General features: G+C 43.8%; 1 protein-coding gene across 3 annotated transcripts in view; it reads left to right on the top strand.

Moving 5' to 3' along the window:
- mybpc2a (myosin binding protein Ca) overlaps nt 1-16,340 on the top strand; it is a 182,255-nt gene that overhangs the window by 134,882 nt on the left and 31,033 nt on the right. For all 3 annotated transcript variants that reach the window (XM_034190181.1, XM_034190180.1, XM_034190182.1), the window contains 7 exons: nt 32-164; nt 3,715-3,839; nt 9,951-10,056; nt 10,647-10,816; nt 14,110-14,275; nt 14,375-14,481; nt 14,563-14,592. In XM_034190181.1, coding sequence (XP_034046072.1) covers nt 32-164; nt 3,715-3,839; nt 9,951-10,056; nt 10,647-10,816; nt 14,110-14,275; nt 14,375-14,481; nt 14,563-14,592 — 837 coding nt within the window. The remainder of the gene's footprint in view (nt 1-31; nt 165-3,714; nt 3,840-9,950; nt 10,057-10,646; nt 10,817-14,109; nt 14,276-14,374; nt 14,482-14,562; nt 14,593-16,340) is intronic.

The following is a 16,340-nucleotide window of genomic DNA, read 5'->3' as shown; positions in this document are numbered from 1 at the left end:
TTACAGTAAATTTTGAAATCTTTCCTGCCAGCTTTCCTGAGAAGGTTGGACCCTGCCTACTCAGTGGACAAGGGCAGGAAGATCCAGCTGTCTGTGGAGGTGGCCGACCCCGACGCGCCCATCAAGTGGCTCAAAAATGGGCAAGAAATTAAACCATCAGCCAAGTGAGTCCAGCAGTAACCGGCTCTATGCTATAATGTGAAAAGAGGACTTAACAGGGACTCCCCTTTAAATTTTTCAAAACTTAGAGGCAGCCAAGCATATGATGTGTTCGCGCACACGTGATAAGCATCTGCAGCGCACTAAATTGCCAGCCGTGCACAGACGAGTGCAAGAGACATTACTACTCCTTGATAATGTGGATAATAACAAAGACAGAAATACATTTATTGTGCACAGAATGGATTTTGTTCGCTGAACCACCTCATGGTTTCCAGTGGTTGCATGTGATCGCAAAATTATTCATTTACTTTATGCACACAAACTAATCAAACTGGGGAAACAATGCAAATTTTTGGCTGCAATACTGTTTTTTTTCCCCTGTTTTTATCAATTTTGTCAGCTCTACGGTTGCTCCAATACTCCATGGACACCATTCACAACTTGCAAATCCATTCATTTAAAGGAAACAGTTTTATTTTATAGATGTGCAGTAGATCCAAAATGGTTTGAACACATACGAGGGAACCTTGAGATGGGTCTGGCACAGCAAAGCCTGACCTGCATGTGTCAAGTATAATAATGTCCACCTCCAATGCCCCCTCCCCACGGACCGCAAAGGAACTGTTTATATGCATGTGCCATGCATTCATCATGCAGTGAATGTGAACATCACACTACCAAACTGAAAGCACCGTGCACAACTGCGCACATGCTGCCACAAATCTGAACAAGCTGTTATTTCCACAATAGACCTTACAGTACAGATATTGCATTCCTTCCCATGGGCGACATAAATAATGTCAATTATTGTCTCCATCATATGTGTATATTCTTAGCTGTGCAGCTGTGCCTCTCCGTGGTCTCATGTGCAGTAACGCGTCATTGCACCCGTCAGGCTCGGAGCTGAATGGATCTCACCGTTGTAATATACAAATTATTACTGATCACCTTCTAACTTTGAAGGAGAAATGAGATGGAACTGTTGTGCCAGCCTGTGACAACATTAATAAACATGAATATCACCTCCAACAATGGCCCAGGAGTGTTTTACAGTGCAGAGTGGACGTGGAGCTGGGACCGCAGTCTGTGGAGAAAAGCCTCTCACCCGGCTGCTGTGTCCTGGAATCAACCACGCAAAAATAAATCCCATATGATAATCCAATCATTGCAGTGAACAGAGTTGCATTGTGATGCTGCAATGAGCCAAAACACAAAAAAAGTAATTAAAGTTCCCTGGAAAGGTTGCTTCTGACACATGCGAAAGCATGGCTCACTGCCAGCAGTGTCCAGTAGCGGGCAACAGTGTGCACATGCCCTGCACACATGCATAGCTACTCATTCAGCCATTATGAACACACACACACACACACACACACACACACACACACACACACACACACACACACACACACACACACACACACACACACACACACACACACACACACACACACACACACAGCGATCATACCATTAGTCCAGCATCTACTCTACGCATATACACGTGAGGTCAATAGCGTTGGGAAGTGGAGGACGAGCACTGATGTGATTGCACGACTGAGTGAATGACTGCACCATGCCGGCTTTGACACATATGGTGTGAGTCCGGTCCATACATTGGTTGTACTCTGGTGTTCAGTACTGGCAGGGACTGTGCAAAAGGAGGAACACAGCACTACCTCCCACTCTGTCCTGATATTGGACAATCTTCAGCGCCTTTTATGGCTGTCGCACAGCAGTCTGTTCATCTACCTGTTGTCTACATACACACTGGATGCCATTGTTTAGGTGTGGAGGAGGTAATCCAGATGCGTTCTGACACTGCTGACCACGCCTCTTTCCCCCGACAGCGTCCAATTATGGAAATATTTGCCGTGTCTGACATGGTTCCTGCACATTCTTGCTACGTTTGACAGAGCCTTGACTCTCTACACCGAAAGTGATCAAACTGATTAATGTGATTATTAACCATCAGATGACAAAGTAAAACCTCTCAAATCATTTTAAAGTCAGTTTTACGCAGAAACGAGGTGATAATCAATGAATTACTGGTGATGCTCCAAAATGATGCATGCACAGTGAAGGCAGGGGGGAGCGATTTTTAGGGCGGACCGTTCGGTCTGCGACACTGGTTACCAAGGTTGCGGAGCCTGAAGCTGCATCTGTTGGACCTTGTTGTGAAAGTGTAGTGACACGGACCCACAACAGGGGGCGCAAATGAACGGTCAATAGATGAGCCAAAAATTAACAATTTAATGTTGTGAAGGAGCACAACGAACATACAGACAATCTCAGAATATGAGTACAGTCAATCCACAAAGGTGACGTGTGGGCAGGCTCGAGGATAGAAGACGTCTGTCCTGAGAAGAGCCGGAACCACACGATTTCCGCCGCCACCGTACCTGGTGAATAATGGAGCCGCCAAGTCCCGAATTCCCAGGTGATCACCGTCCCCGACTGTCAGATCTGGTACTGCTGGCGAGAACAAAGACAGTCAAGTGTGGGTGTGTGTACACCCAGTAACAATTATGGTGGGAATGCCACCTCCACCTCTCACACAATATCTTGCTGAGTACCGCAGTGATTCCTCAGGGGAAAAGAGTGCAGTCCAGCACTCAATCAGTTCCCGCAGACAGAGGATAACAGGTACTCCTGCAAAGACTCACAATATACAGATTGATGTGTAAAACACAAACGGCTGAGTATATTACCTCCAATGAAGTACGATATCTCGGCAACGAGGTGGAGATGACGTCTGGTCTTTATGGAGTGAGATGATGTTGAGTAGATGGGTGACAGCTGTCAAGAGATAATGAGTGACACCTGTCACCCCCGGCTGTGTCCGTGGCAGCAGCGCCCTCTCGTGCCTGAAGCCCGCACTTCAGGCAGGGTGCCCACTGGTGGTGGGCCAGCAGTACCTCCTCTTCTGGCGGCCCACACACAACAGACCTGGCACCATGCAACCGATTCACTGCGGTATCTTAATGAAATATGGAGTTATAATGGGCGCATGGACTAACGTGCATTGTGCCATTGCATTTGCAGCATGTCCGACTCCACGTCTGTGTTTGAAAACTGAGGACATTCTGGACCTGAGCACCTCTTTGCCTGCATGCGCTGGTGTCGCCTGTCAGAGTAAACTCTGTCTCACCTGTAGCTCAGCCGTAGGTAAATAATCGTATTCTTATTAGAGTTGCTATTAAAGGCGCGCTGACATGTCTGACCATGTGAACGCTTGCAGATCATAACTAATTTTACCCATCATTACCTTTGGTCCTCTGTGAGTAGAACACTGCAGGACTGCAATCCTTTGATATTCAAGTCAGCGCAGTCACCCAACAAATGGTCGGTATGAACACGTGTAGTTTTGCCGTGGTCTGTCACCGTGAGTCACCCCGTTTACCTCAGGTCATCTGCATCATGCTGTGGTTGCTGAAAGCACTTATTTATTCTTCTTTCTTTGTGTGTCTGTTGTTTTCTCCTCCCCCACTTGTTCTTTAATCGCACCTTGTCCCCCCCCCCACACTCGCACCCCGCCGTGTGCCTGTCCAGGTACGTGTTCGAGAGCGTGGGCAACAAGAGGACACTCACTATCAACAAGTGCAACCTGTCTGATGATGCTGCGTACGAGTGTGTGATTGAGGAGGAGAAGTGCTTCACGGAGGTTTTCGTCAAAGGTATATGACTCACTATCTTTGGAGGAATCCTTGATTTCATTTTTTTGAAATACTCTTGTGCGTTGTGATGTGAGGCCTGACAGCTCTGTTGCTTTTTCCCTGGCGGTGTTTGTCATCTGTGTACGTTGTCGCTTTCATGCCGCGCAGCAGCACGCCACACTCTGATGTCTGCTCACTCAGCTGTTCCCAAACTCAAGAACCCACGTTTAAAACTGAAAATCCTCTGGGGACCACCAAACCTTTAATCACAATTTTGATCAACACAGTGAGACTCAGGTGAAGCATTTCCATCCATGCGCTCACCCTGGAGGGACTCTGAATAGAGCCTCTGCTTCTTCACCTCCAAAGGAGCTCAGTTAAGGTGGTTCTGGAATGTGGTGAGGATGCGTCCTGGTGCTCTATATAGGGAGGTCTTCCAGGCACATCCAAAAGAGAGGAGACCCAGGTCATGCTGGAGGGATCATATCACCCAGCTGACTTTGGGAAAATCTCAAGATCCTCTAAAAAGAGTTTCAGAACTTGGCCGAGGATAGAAGTGTGACCTGAGCTGCAATACCCGCATGGTCCACCGGGTATTGCAGTTAATAAGTTGTAGTTAATCACAAGAACCCAATGGTCATTCTGTCAGAGATCCAGCATTCCTCTGTGGAGAGAGGAGAACCTTCCAGAAGGACAACCATCTCTGCAGCAAATCCACCAATCAGGCCTGTATGGTAGAGTGTCCAGACGGAAGCCACTCCTTAGTAAAAGACACATGGCAGCCCACCTGGAGTTTGACAAAAGGCATCTGAAGGACTCTCAGACCAGGAGAAACAAAATTCTCTGGTCTGATGAGACAGAAATTGAACTCTTTGGTGTCATGTTTGGAGGAAACCAGGCACCATCCCTACAGTGAAGCATGGTGGTGGCAGCATCATGCTGTGGGGATGTTTTTCAGCAGCAGGAACTGGGAGACTAGTCAGGATTGAGGGAAAGATGAATGCAGCAATGTACAGAGACATCCTGGATGAAAACCTGCTCCAGAGCGCTCTTGACCTCAGACTGGGGTGACGGTTCATCTTCCAGCAGGACAATGACCCTAAGCACACAGCCAAGATATCAAAGGAGTGACTTCAGGACAACTCTGTGAATGTCCTTGAGTGGCCCAGCCAGAGTCCAGACCTGAATCTGACTGAACATCTCTGGAGAGATCTGAAAATGGCTGTGCACCGACGCTCCCCATCCAACCTGATGGAGCTTGAGAGGTGCTGCAAAGAGGAATGGACCAAACTGCCCAAAGATAGGGGCACCAAGCTTGTGGCATCATATTCAAGAAGACTTGAGGCTGGAATTGCTGCCAAAGGTGCATCAACAAAGTACTGAGCAAAGGCTGTGAATACTTATGGACACACACACACACACACACACACACACACACACACACACACATATATATATATATATATATATATATATATATATATATATATATATATATCTGCCTCTGTGATTAGATGAATAGCGAACAGGATGGTGCCACTGATCTCTGCACACAGTTGAAGGTACTAATGTTCATACCAGCCCTCTAGCAGTTTCTTTTAGAGGACTATGAGGAATTCAGTGAGATGAATCTGCATAAAACAGAAAGGCAGTGTGCCAAAAAGTGGCAGACAAATTAAATATGTCAGTTATATATTCACACCTCTAAAATTATTAAGTACTGCATAAAATACTGGCAGAAATTTGAAATGAATAACAATTTTTTTAAACTCGGTTGTTCAAAGTTGACACAGCAAACCTGGAAGAGATCCCACATGAGGATTTGGCACATGTTTTATGCCGGATGCTCTTCCTGATCTAACTGTAGATTTCAAGAAAAAACATGTATACAAGCTCCTGATGTCTCCAAGAGGTCTCCCAGCTAAATTGTAGTCATGACCTACTCTGCTTAACTTCTGAGATCTTACAGGACAAATAATAATAATAATAATAATAATAATAATAATAATAATAATAATAATAATAATAATAATAATAATAAATAAGTAAATAAAAAAGGGAAGTTTGTTATTTATACAATCTGATAATTTATTCCAAACTAGCTGGGGTACCCAGCGCTGCCCGGGTTAACCTGTTTTAGACATAAGCCAAATGCCAATCATTTTAATCCACACAATTGCCCAACATTTGTTTTTGTAATGCTGATGTCTTATAAATATAATAGTTAATGGGCTAAAGTTTGTCCAGCAGAACTATAAGAGGTGGACTCCCCAAACTAAGTGGAAATACTTGGTTAAAATTCAAACACATTTGAAGTCCTTCATGCAGACTTTGCTTTGCAATCAAATTTATAACAAAATTACACACAAATGGTAGGTAACAGTAAATGTAAATATCAGTGAATCAAAAGTGAGGTAGTGGTGTATTTCACTGTTTTTACAAACATAAAATGAATGTATTCAGACAGGAAGGCAAACTGGGTTGTACAGGACAGTCAGGTGCTTAAGAGCTGAGAACATAAAGTAGCTGAAGAAAGGGATCAAACAAACAGAGATGGCCAACACATATACAGGGCTGGAAATGTGAATCTGCCTGGTCATACCCACAGCCGGCTATTTTGGGGGTAATTTTCAGTTCAACTTTTTAAAAAATGGTACCAGTTTGTTCCCCATGTCATGAGGATTCAGAATATGTGTAGTTTTTAGGGTTACATATTATAGTTTGGGAGTTTATCGCACATGGTACAACACTGTATGGTCTTACATAAATGGCTATTTTGGGGGTAAATTTCAGTTCAACTTTTAAAAAAATGGTACCCAGTTTGTTCCCCATGTCATGAGGATTCAGAATATATATATAATTTTTAGGGTTACATATTATAGTTTGGGAGTTTATCCCAGACAGACAGACAGACAGACAGAAGTAGCCCTTTATGTATATAAGAGCAAATACCAGCACAGCATGGACTCAGGAAGAGGTTAAAGTAAAAAAAAACAAAAGCAAAAATGAAAATGAACAGATTAACGATAACGATTTTTGCCAGCTTGCACTCGACCGAGACGGACGCACTTTTCTCCTCTCCCTCCCTCCTTATTTTTCCTGCTTTTGTGGCGTGTTGTCTGTGAGGCTGCAGCTTTGCTCTTCTGGAAACGACAAAAACGGATCTGTTAAAGTGGTCTCTGAACGCAATTGACACTATTTTTTCTACAAGACATTCGGGAGCAGAGGACCCGACCTGTCCTGCTGGGACGCATGTGATGGGTTACGTGATGGACTCGTGGAGGAGATGGCAGGTCATGTGCCTTTACACGCTTTCTGTGGAGGACGTCGAAGATGTGTACATATTCGGCTTGGTGGTGACCGGCTTTCTGAAGTGTGATGCGGGCACTCTGCTGGTTTACCGGAAAATCAAGAAAGTGGAAGCAGCTTTGATTGGTCGTTCCAAGCTGCCCTATATGATTGATTCGATTGGGAAGGCAGTGGCTGCGCAGTCGGCGGGGGTTAACCGCGCGTTGGATGACATCTCGAGGAAGATCGCAGCCCTGGAAACCCGCTATGACCGTCTGTGAAGACCACATTCTACATTCAGACGCATTGAGAGCCACTCTGTTCTCAGAACTGTGGAATCTTTCAGGCGTCTGTTAATCTGGCTATTCATTTGGCTTCCCCAAATACAGCTGCACTTCAAGGTCGCTGTGATAAGAACCTCCTCAGAAGATAATAGAGTTCCACAAGGTTCTGTGCTAGGACCAATTTTATTCACTTTATACATGCTTCCCTTAGGCAGTATTATTAGACGGTATTGCTTAAATTTTCATTGTTACGCAGATGATACCCAGCTTTATCTATCCATGAAGCCAGAGGACACACCAATTAGCTAAACTGCAGGATTGTCTTACAGACATAAAGACATGGATGACCTCTAATTTCCTGCTGTTAAACTCAGATAAAACTTAAGTTATTGTACTTGGCCCCACAAATCTTAGAAACATGGTGTCTAATCAGATCCTTACTCTGGATGGCATTACCCTGACCTCTAGTAATACTGTGAGAAATCTTGGAGTCATTTTTGATCAGGATATGTCATTCAAAGCGCATATTAAACAAATATGTAGGACTGCTTTTTTGCATTTACGCAATATCTCTAAAATTAGAAAGGTCTTGTCTCAGAGTGATGCTGAAAAACTAATTCATGCATTTATTTCCTCTAGGCTGGACTATTGTAATTCATTATTATCAGGTTGTCCTAAAAGTTCCCTAAAAAGCCTTCAGTTAATTCAAAATGCTGCAGCTAGAGTACTGACGGGGACTAGAAGGAGAGAGCATATCTCACCCATATTGGCCTCTCTTCATTGGCTTCCTGTTAATTCTAGAATAGAATTTAAAATTCTTCTTCTTACTTATAAGGTTTTGAATAATCAGGTCCCATCTTATCTTATGGACCTCGTAGTACCATATCACCCCAATAGAGCGCTTCGCTCTCAGACTGCAGGCTTACTTGTAGTTCCTAGGGTTTGTAAGAGTAGAATGGGAGGCAGAGCCTTCAGCTTTCAGGCTCCTCTCCTGTGGAACCAGCTCCCAATTCAGATCAGGGAGACAGACACCCTCTCTACTTTTAAGATTAGGCTTAAAACTTTCCTTTTTGCTAAAGCTTATAGTTAGGGCTGGATCAGGTGACCCTGAACCATCCCTTAGTTATGCTGCTATAGACGTAGACTGCTGGGGGGTTCCCATGATGCACTGTTTCTTTCTCTTTTTGCTCTGTATGCACCACTCTGCATTTAATCATTAGTGATTGATCTCTGCTCCCCTCCACAGCATGTCTTTTTCCTGGTTCTCTCCCTCAGCCCCAACCAGTCCCAGCAGAAGACTGCCCCTCCCTGAGCCTGGTTCTGCTGGAGGTTTCTTCCTGTTAAAAGGGAGTTTTTCCTTCCCACTGTAGCCAAGTGCTTGCTCACAGGGGGTCGTTTTGACCGTTGGGGTTTTACATAATTATTGTATGGCCTTGCCTTACAATATGGAGCGCCTTGGGGCAACTGTTTGTTGTGATTTGGCGCTATATAAAAAAAAATTGAGTGATTGATTGATTGAAACCATCAGTGAAGTAATTGTGCATCTTCTCTCAGCAGCGGTGACACACGGCTGCTTGCACTTTGGCATCGTGAGTGTAACGGTGTCCCATCAGCTGTGCTTTCAGCTTGGAAAATGGAAAGTGTCCACATGTCAGTCAGAGTTTACAGTGTTATTCCAAAAATTCTGTGAGGACTATGCCATCGCACCTACACCTGCTTCTGTGCATCTGTGGCTGTTGTGGGGCGCCCCCTATAGGCCTGGTCCTGCAGATTTGTTGTGACTGGATTTTCTTGCCCTTCGCACTCTTCCCTCGTCCAACCTGTACCGACATCCACACAGGTGCCGCTGAACCAGTACCTCTGTAACACTCATAAGTCAGGGTACGCTAAAGCCCTGGTTCCCATCCTGGGGTCTCAGACCCTCAAGGAGGTCACCAAAAACTACAGAGGGTCCCCAAAGTTTTTTTTCTGTTCTGAATTCCTTCCAAAATTAGAAGTGCATGTGCTTCATGAAATCATAAAATCTTGCTAACTGGATCATCAAAAGATCTTATTTTTCCCCTCTTTGGATAAACCAAGAAGAAAATGTGGGCGTGGCATAGGACAGTATTATATGTTAAAGTCAATTTTTTTCCCAACAAAAACACAAAAACCTGGAATTGAAAACTTTATTCATTTGCTCTGTGTTTGTGTGTGTGTGTGTGTGTGTGTGTGTGTGTACATGCACACACTTGCATGCCCGCGTCTGTGTGGGTATTTGTGCAGACTGGGGAATTCAGCCTTTATTCAATACAAATTAGGAGGTCTCCAGGAACAGAAGGTTGTGAACAGCTGCACTGAAGGACTGCAACAGCCACTCTCCACTTCGAATCATCTTCTTATTTGTTCACAAATTGCTCAAACCTCCTTGAGTTTTCTTCCTATAAAACACAGTTTTCCTTCCTACTGTCACCACTGTGCTTCCCCATGGAGGAGGTCAAGTCAGGTCAGGTCAGGTCAGGTCTGCTGCATGGTCTCTTGAAGTGGGCTCTGTCACACGGATCTTATCATTTGTCTCCAGAGCCTCCGATCACCATCACCAAGCTGCTGGATGATGTTCTCACTGTGGTGGGGGAAAAGGTGGAGTTTGAGGTGGAAGTGTCCGAGGAAGGAGCCAGTGTCAGATGGTGAGTGAACTCTGCTGAGTGACTATTCTTCAGCATATCACAAAGTTATTTTAATGCATCTTAGCCCGTGAACAATAATAACAAGCATCACCATCTAAACCAATAAACAGAACCAGCATGATATTACACACTGTATGTGGGTGGCAATAGCTCAGTTGGTAGAGCGGGTTGTCCTATGACTGAAGGGTCAGTGGTTCGAGTCCAGGCTCCCAACCAATCACAACCTTGCCATTGTGTCCTTGGGCAAGACACTTAACCTACCTTTCCTGTGTATGAATGAGGTGGCAGGTGCAGAATAGCCGCCACGCTTCCGTCGATTTTCCCTACAGCAGCTGTGGATACACCATAGCTCACCACCACCAACGTGTGAATTAATAATGAAACTTCCAAAAGCTTTGGGTATCCTGAAAGGTGCTGTATAAATCCAAGTCTTTATTACTATGTGGATGTCGAGGATGTCCAGATAAAAAAAAGTCATATTTGGAGCCTTGACTTCCAGTGTTCCTGCCATTGCAGATGTGTCACTTGCTTCTTCTTCTCTCCTTCTGTGTGACGCTGAAGTAGTCTGTGTGCTTTTCTTCTTTATTCAGGATGAAGGATGGAGTTGAGCTAACCCGAGAATTGTCAGACTCAAAGTACCGCTTTAAAAAAGATGGGAAGAGGCACATTTTGATCATTAACGAAGCAACTAAAGAGGACATTGGAACGTACTGCGTCTTCACCAATGGTGGAGAATCCAAGGCAGAACTGGAAGTTGAAGGTGCGTTATTCCTCTGAGTCATTTAACATTTACTTCTAACAGTGGCATCTTAATTGTGTGTTTGCTACAAGTGTGATGAGAGAAGACAGAAATTACACACCAACAAATGTGTGTATGGAGTCTTTAAAGTTAATTTGAAAATGCAACAATGAATTTAGATCTTAAAATCGGAGTGCACTCAGAGAGTACATACCTCCAACAGGGCCATTGCCATTAGACATCTATATTGACAATCAACAGGTATGGTCAGGAGGGTATGGATGCAGGATGTGTGCAACACTGCATTGCTATTAAAGACGTACAAAATGTGAGCAGAAAGTAGGGCTGGGAATTATGGAACATAAACCTTATCCGGGTATTTTTAGGCTGAATGGTGATATATGATACATATACCAATATTTTAGACAAAATGTGTGAAATATTGAATTTTGAGTGAGTGAGAAAGTGAGTGAGTGAAAGAAAGAGAAAGACCCATGTGTGACCCTCTCCAGGATTGGATGAGAGGCAAACATATTCTAGAATAGGGATTGAAACTAGAGGTGACACTCTGTAGTTTCAGGAAGTGCCCAAATCAAGTCTGATTTATTAAAACATGAGTTTTAATGCACATCCATGGACCTCAGAGGGTTAACTTGTGTGTGTGAGTGTGTGTGTGTGTGTGTGTGTGTGGGAGAGAGAATTACAAATTACAAATTATTGTATGGCCTTGCCTTACAATATAAAGTGCCTTGGGGCAACTGTTTGTTGTGATTTGGCGCTATATAAAAAAATTGATTGATTGATTGAAATAAGAAAATGGGTAGTAAATAATTTGTCTTAAAAACCAATCTCTGCTGTTCCAATTCAGGAAAAAACTATTGCCAGCTCCAGTGTGAACAGAGTCTAGGTTCAGTCAAAGTAATGAGCCATTATTATGCACATTTTGGGGGTTGTCACGGGAGTGTAAATGTAATTAGTGATAACAGAAAAAAAAATAAATCAGATGACAGCTTTTTAAAATATAGATTCATTATTATTTTTATTATTAACTTAACAAATACAATTATAATTTTAATGATTTATCTGCCATTAATTTTAGCTATTTTTTTTTCATGAAAAATATTGTCTTTATTTTTAAATAATACATGAAACCAAAACCTGACAGCAGCAGCTTCAGTAACTTCTGGACCATCAGCTGTGCAGAAAGTTTGAAAACAGGTTTAATTAGAAACTTCGAGGAAATTCACACATCTGTGTTCATTGATGCATTTCATCCTGACAAGCAATAAATTAGTCATTAGTTATGTCATAATTAATATTACTTCAGGAATGCGTTTTGTCGGTAGTTAATCACAGTATTCGTTATGGTGATTTTTCTCTACATCGTCAAAATTAGAGTCCATCTCCTGTTTGACCCTTTTGGATTCAAAATGTCCCCATCATAAACAAACCTCCAAAGTGGACACGAATAAATGAGAGTCTCAGAGGTTAGAAACACGTGTGATCGAGCGTCTAAATGGAGTCACAGCTTGTGAGCATGGAGATACAGACATCATCTGGGTTTATGGATATCCAATGCTGCATCTCACATCGTGTGAGATTCCCAGTGGAAAATTTCCACATGCAATGAGAAGTGTATCTCTGTGCAGTGAAGGTTTGAACTTGTAGAGACATTAACTTACTTTGACAATGACATTTGAGTGGCCTCAGCGTTTGAGGTCAAGAGATGCCTGTGAAGAGCTTCAAGAGACCTGAGGCTGGTGGACTGCGGTTGGTGGCGGACAGCGGTTGGTGGCAGATAGCGGTTGGTGGCGGACAGCGGTTGGTGGCGGACAGCGGTTGGTGGCGGATAGCGGTTGGTGGCGGACAGCGGTTGGTGGCGGACAGCGGTTGGTGGCGGACAGCGGTTGGTGGCGGACAGCGGTTGGTGGCGGACAGCAGTTGGTGGCATTTAATGATTACAAGCTAAGGTCCCAGATTTTAGGGGCCTAGTGTGTCTTGTCTTATTGTGTGGTTGAGAGACTTAGACGCTAATCAGTGACCAAAGGTGGTGAATAGATCTCTTTGGTACTGATGCCTATGGAGGATCCTTGGGTACCACTGGAATGACTTTGAGCCAAACAATCACTTACTTTAGGAGACTAAAATAAACAGTAGCACTTGCAATGTGAAAGAGCATCAGCCATGATGTTTTGGCCATTTCTCTGGGTATCAGAGGTGGGACAAAGTTGAGTCATTCTCAAGTCATCATTCTGCAATTCCCAAGTCAAATCTCAAGACAGCTTGCAAACAGTTGGTTGTCATTATAACTTGAGACTCGCTGATTCATGACTTGAGAGTGACTTGATGGTGACATTGCTCCACCTTTGCTGGGTATGATCCAGGACACGGGTTCATCAGTACAGCCATCTGAGGAAATACACGTTGAACCTGGCTGTGGCAGATGAACGGTTGGTTTGAGGAGTCATGATGGTTGTTTGCTTAGATGGTTGCCATCCAGGACTCAAAGTTCTGTAATGAAGTGGATGACACAAACCTCCAACCTCTGTATTTTCATTGAAAATTGCAAAGCATCGTATGTAAAGATTTTAGTGTTCTACTGTTGTGGAAAAAATGTTTTCTCCATCCTGCTGACACGGTGAAATAAACACCAAGTCTCCTGATGGTCGTTTGATAAATTATTCAAGCTTGAAGACCCTCACTGGTCCCACACAGAACAAAAGTAGTCTGCAGGAGGGTGAAAGGCACCCCCTGTTGGCCCCAAGAGCATAATCCGGTCCAGGGGTGTGGTTACAAGCAGTATGTTTCCAGACTGGAAGGTTCCTGGTTCAAGACCAACCCTGTCCATTCTTCATGTAATGTGGTGTTGTGTCAGAAATGGCATCCGGTGTAAAACTTGTGACAAACCAACATGCAGATCCATCTTGGATCTACTGTGGTGACCCTGAGTGAAGACAAGGGAGAACCTGAAGGAACTTACTTGTGTTGATGAATCACTGCTGGACACCTGTTGGGAAATTCTACAAAATTTTATCAGAATTTGACTGACTCATTCTTAACAGCTCCACCATGTTACACTGTGACTTTACACTTGTACCTTTTCATGAATACAACGTAATAGTTTACATTACATCCAACTGATCTCAAAGACTTCCTTCTTCATGAAATCCAAACAGAATTGTGATCTCGAATATGAGAAAGTGATTGATGAAGATGGCAGCGTGTTTCCCTCCCATATTTCATTGGCCAGCGTACCACAGGTGGTAACCTGTGTGTGAGAGTGATTTTGCTCCAGTGTGTGCTGGTCCCTGCAGATAAAGAGCTGCAGGTTCTGCAGAGCATCGCTGACCTGACAGTGAAGGCTGCTGAACAGGCCGTGTTCAAGTGTGAAGTGTCCGATGAAAATGTGACGGGGAAGTGGTTCAAAGATGGAGTTGAGGTCCAAGCTAGTGGTCGCTTCAAAATCACACACATTGGAAGGTATGTTATCTTGTTGACGCGGGTCTGCTTTGACTGATATGAACCTGTCTTAAGCCTAATTTAGGGGTCCTCGTGTAACATCTGCTAACATGTGGACAGGACGCACAAGCTGACGATTGACGACGTGAAGCCTTCGGATGCTGGAGATTACACATTTGTTCCTGATGGTTATGCGCTCTCTCTTTCCGCAAAACTCAACTTCTTGGGTGAGAAGGACATTCAAAGTCAAATAAGAAGCATTTTATGGTTCAGCATAATCATCTCAAAATGCTGTTTATTTTCCCCAGAAATCAAGATTGAGTATGTTCCCCGCCAAGGTACGTGATCACTTTACATCTGTTCAATCATGTTACAAGTCAACAAAGTTATATTTACTCAAAGTATGAGCACTGAGGCATTCACCATAGACTGTATAATGTACAAACTCTCCATGACGTCACCCATAAGCTTTCTGAAGAGCAGCTTTGAAGCTCAAGCGGGTGGGTTTCAGACGCCATCTTGGCGGTGCTGGACTCTGCACCTGCTCTGTTTAGTATGTGCCTGATCCTATCCGTCTTATAAGATAAGCAGGCTAGATCCGATTAGTACTTGGAGTAGTTGGATGGGAGACCTCTTAGGAACATGGCATCTACATTGGTTTTATTTTTAAGCACCTAAGTTGCCTCTTGGCTTTATGTGTTATTATTTCATGGCATCAAACAAAAACAGCGTCAATAATAGAAAATGTTTTAATGTGAAAGTGAAAACAAATGTCTATGTTGTCTCTATAAGAGATGTGAGACATCTGCTGCTGTATAAACCAAGGCTGCAAAGTGACAGGACCCAGTGACATGCAGCAGAGAAGAGAGAAAGAACATCATCATTTATAATGCACCAGAGCGCACAGAATCACAGAATCACCACGGCAAGACAGGAACGTGATGCAAACCTATTTACAACCCAATGCACTGAAGCACTAGGAAGGGGTCCCATCACCGCCGAAAAGATCCACAAGCTGAGGAGTGAAGAGGAGGGCAAAACCAGACCACTATTAGTGGCACTTAAGAACAAATTCAACAAAAGGAGGTTCATGGGCAATTTTTACAATCTCAGAGAAGTTGGTTGGACCTTTCAGGGTTTAAGTGTAAGTAACAATATGAGATTAGAAGAAAGGACCAAAAATAAAGCAATTCCACTGCCAAATTTTTCTCCTACACATTTCCATGCCTCCACTAGAATGCCATCTAGTGCAATAGATGAATAAGGAAGAAGTGAGGACAGCTATAGAGGATGAAGAGTGAAAAGACAGTTAAATGGTAAATGGACTGCATTTATAAAGGGCTTTTCCATCTGCACCAGAAGGCCAAAGTGCTTTACAATGATGCCTCACATTCACCCGTTCACAGACACAAACACACACCGATGTCATGGTGCAGCCATGCAAGGTGCTCACTACACACCAGGAGCAGCTAGGGGATTAAGGACTTTGCCCAATGGTCCTTAGGGATTTTCTGGTCAGGCTGGGATTTGAACTGAGAATCCTCTGGTCTGACTTAACCACAAGACCATCACGTCCCCAGGACCGGTTGGTCTTGATGACATTGTTGAGGCATGGAAATGTTTAGTAGAGATGGCAATGGATTTCTTAACTAATCTCGAAAAGTAAGAGGATGCCCGAGAAGTAGAGAAGAAGTGTGCTGGTTCCTATTTTTAAGAATAAGGGTGATGTGCAGAGCTACAGTCAGCAACAGCAGGTGAAGAACTGCAGGACATGTACAAGGACAGTGTGTCAGTGGTGAAACCGCAGTTGGAATGACAGATTCATTCCAGGTGGAGGTGGGATTACACCAAGGATCGGCTCTGAGTCCTTTCTTGTTTACAGTGGTGAGGGACAGGTTGATGGATGAGATCAGACAGGAGTCTCCATGGACTTTGCAGATGACATTGTGATCTGTAGTGAGAGTAGAGAGCAGGTTGAGTCTAGTGTGGAGAAGTGGAGATATGCTTTGGAGAGAAGGGGAATGAAAGTCAGTAGAAGCAAGACTGAGTACATGTGTGTGAATGAGAGGGAGCCCAGTGGAATAGT

The sequence above is a fragment of the Thalassophryne amazonica genome, chromosome 16 (genome assembly GCF_902500255.1).
Source record: "Thalassophryne amazonica chromosome 16, fThaAma1.1, whole genome shotgun sequence".
Classification (NCBI taxonomy): Eukaryota; Metazoa; Chordata; class Actinopteri; order Batrachoidiformes; family Batrachoididae; genus Thalassophryne; species Thalassophryne amazonica.
The sequence above is the reverse complement of the archived record's forward strand: the minus strand, read 5'-3'. Positions and strand labels throughout refer to the sequence as shown.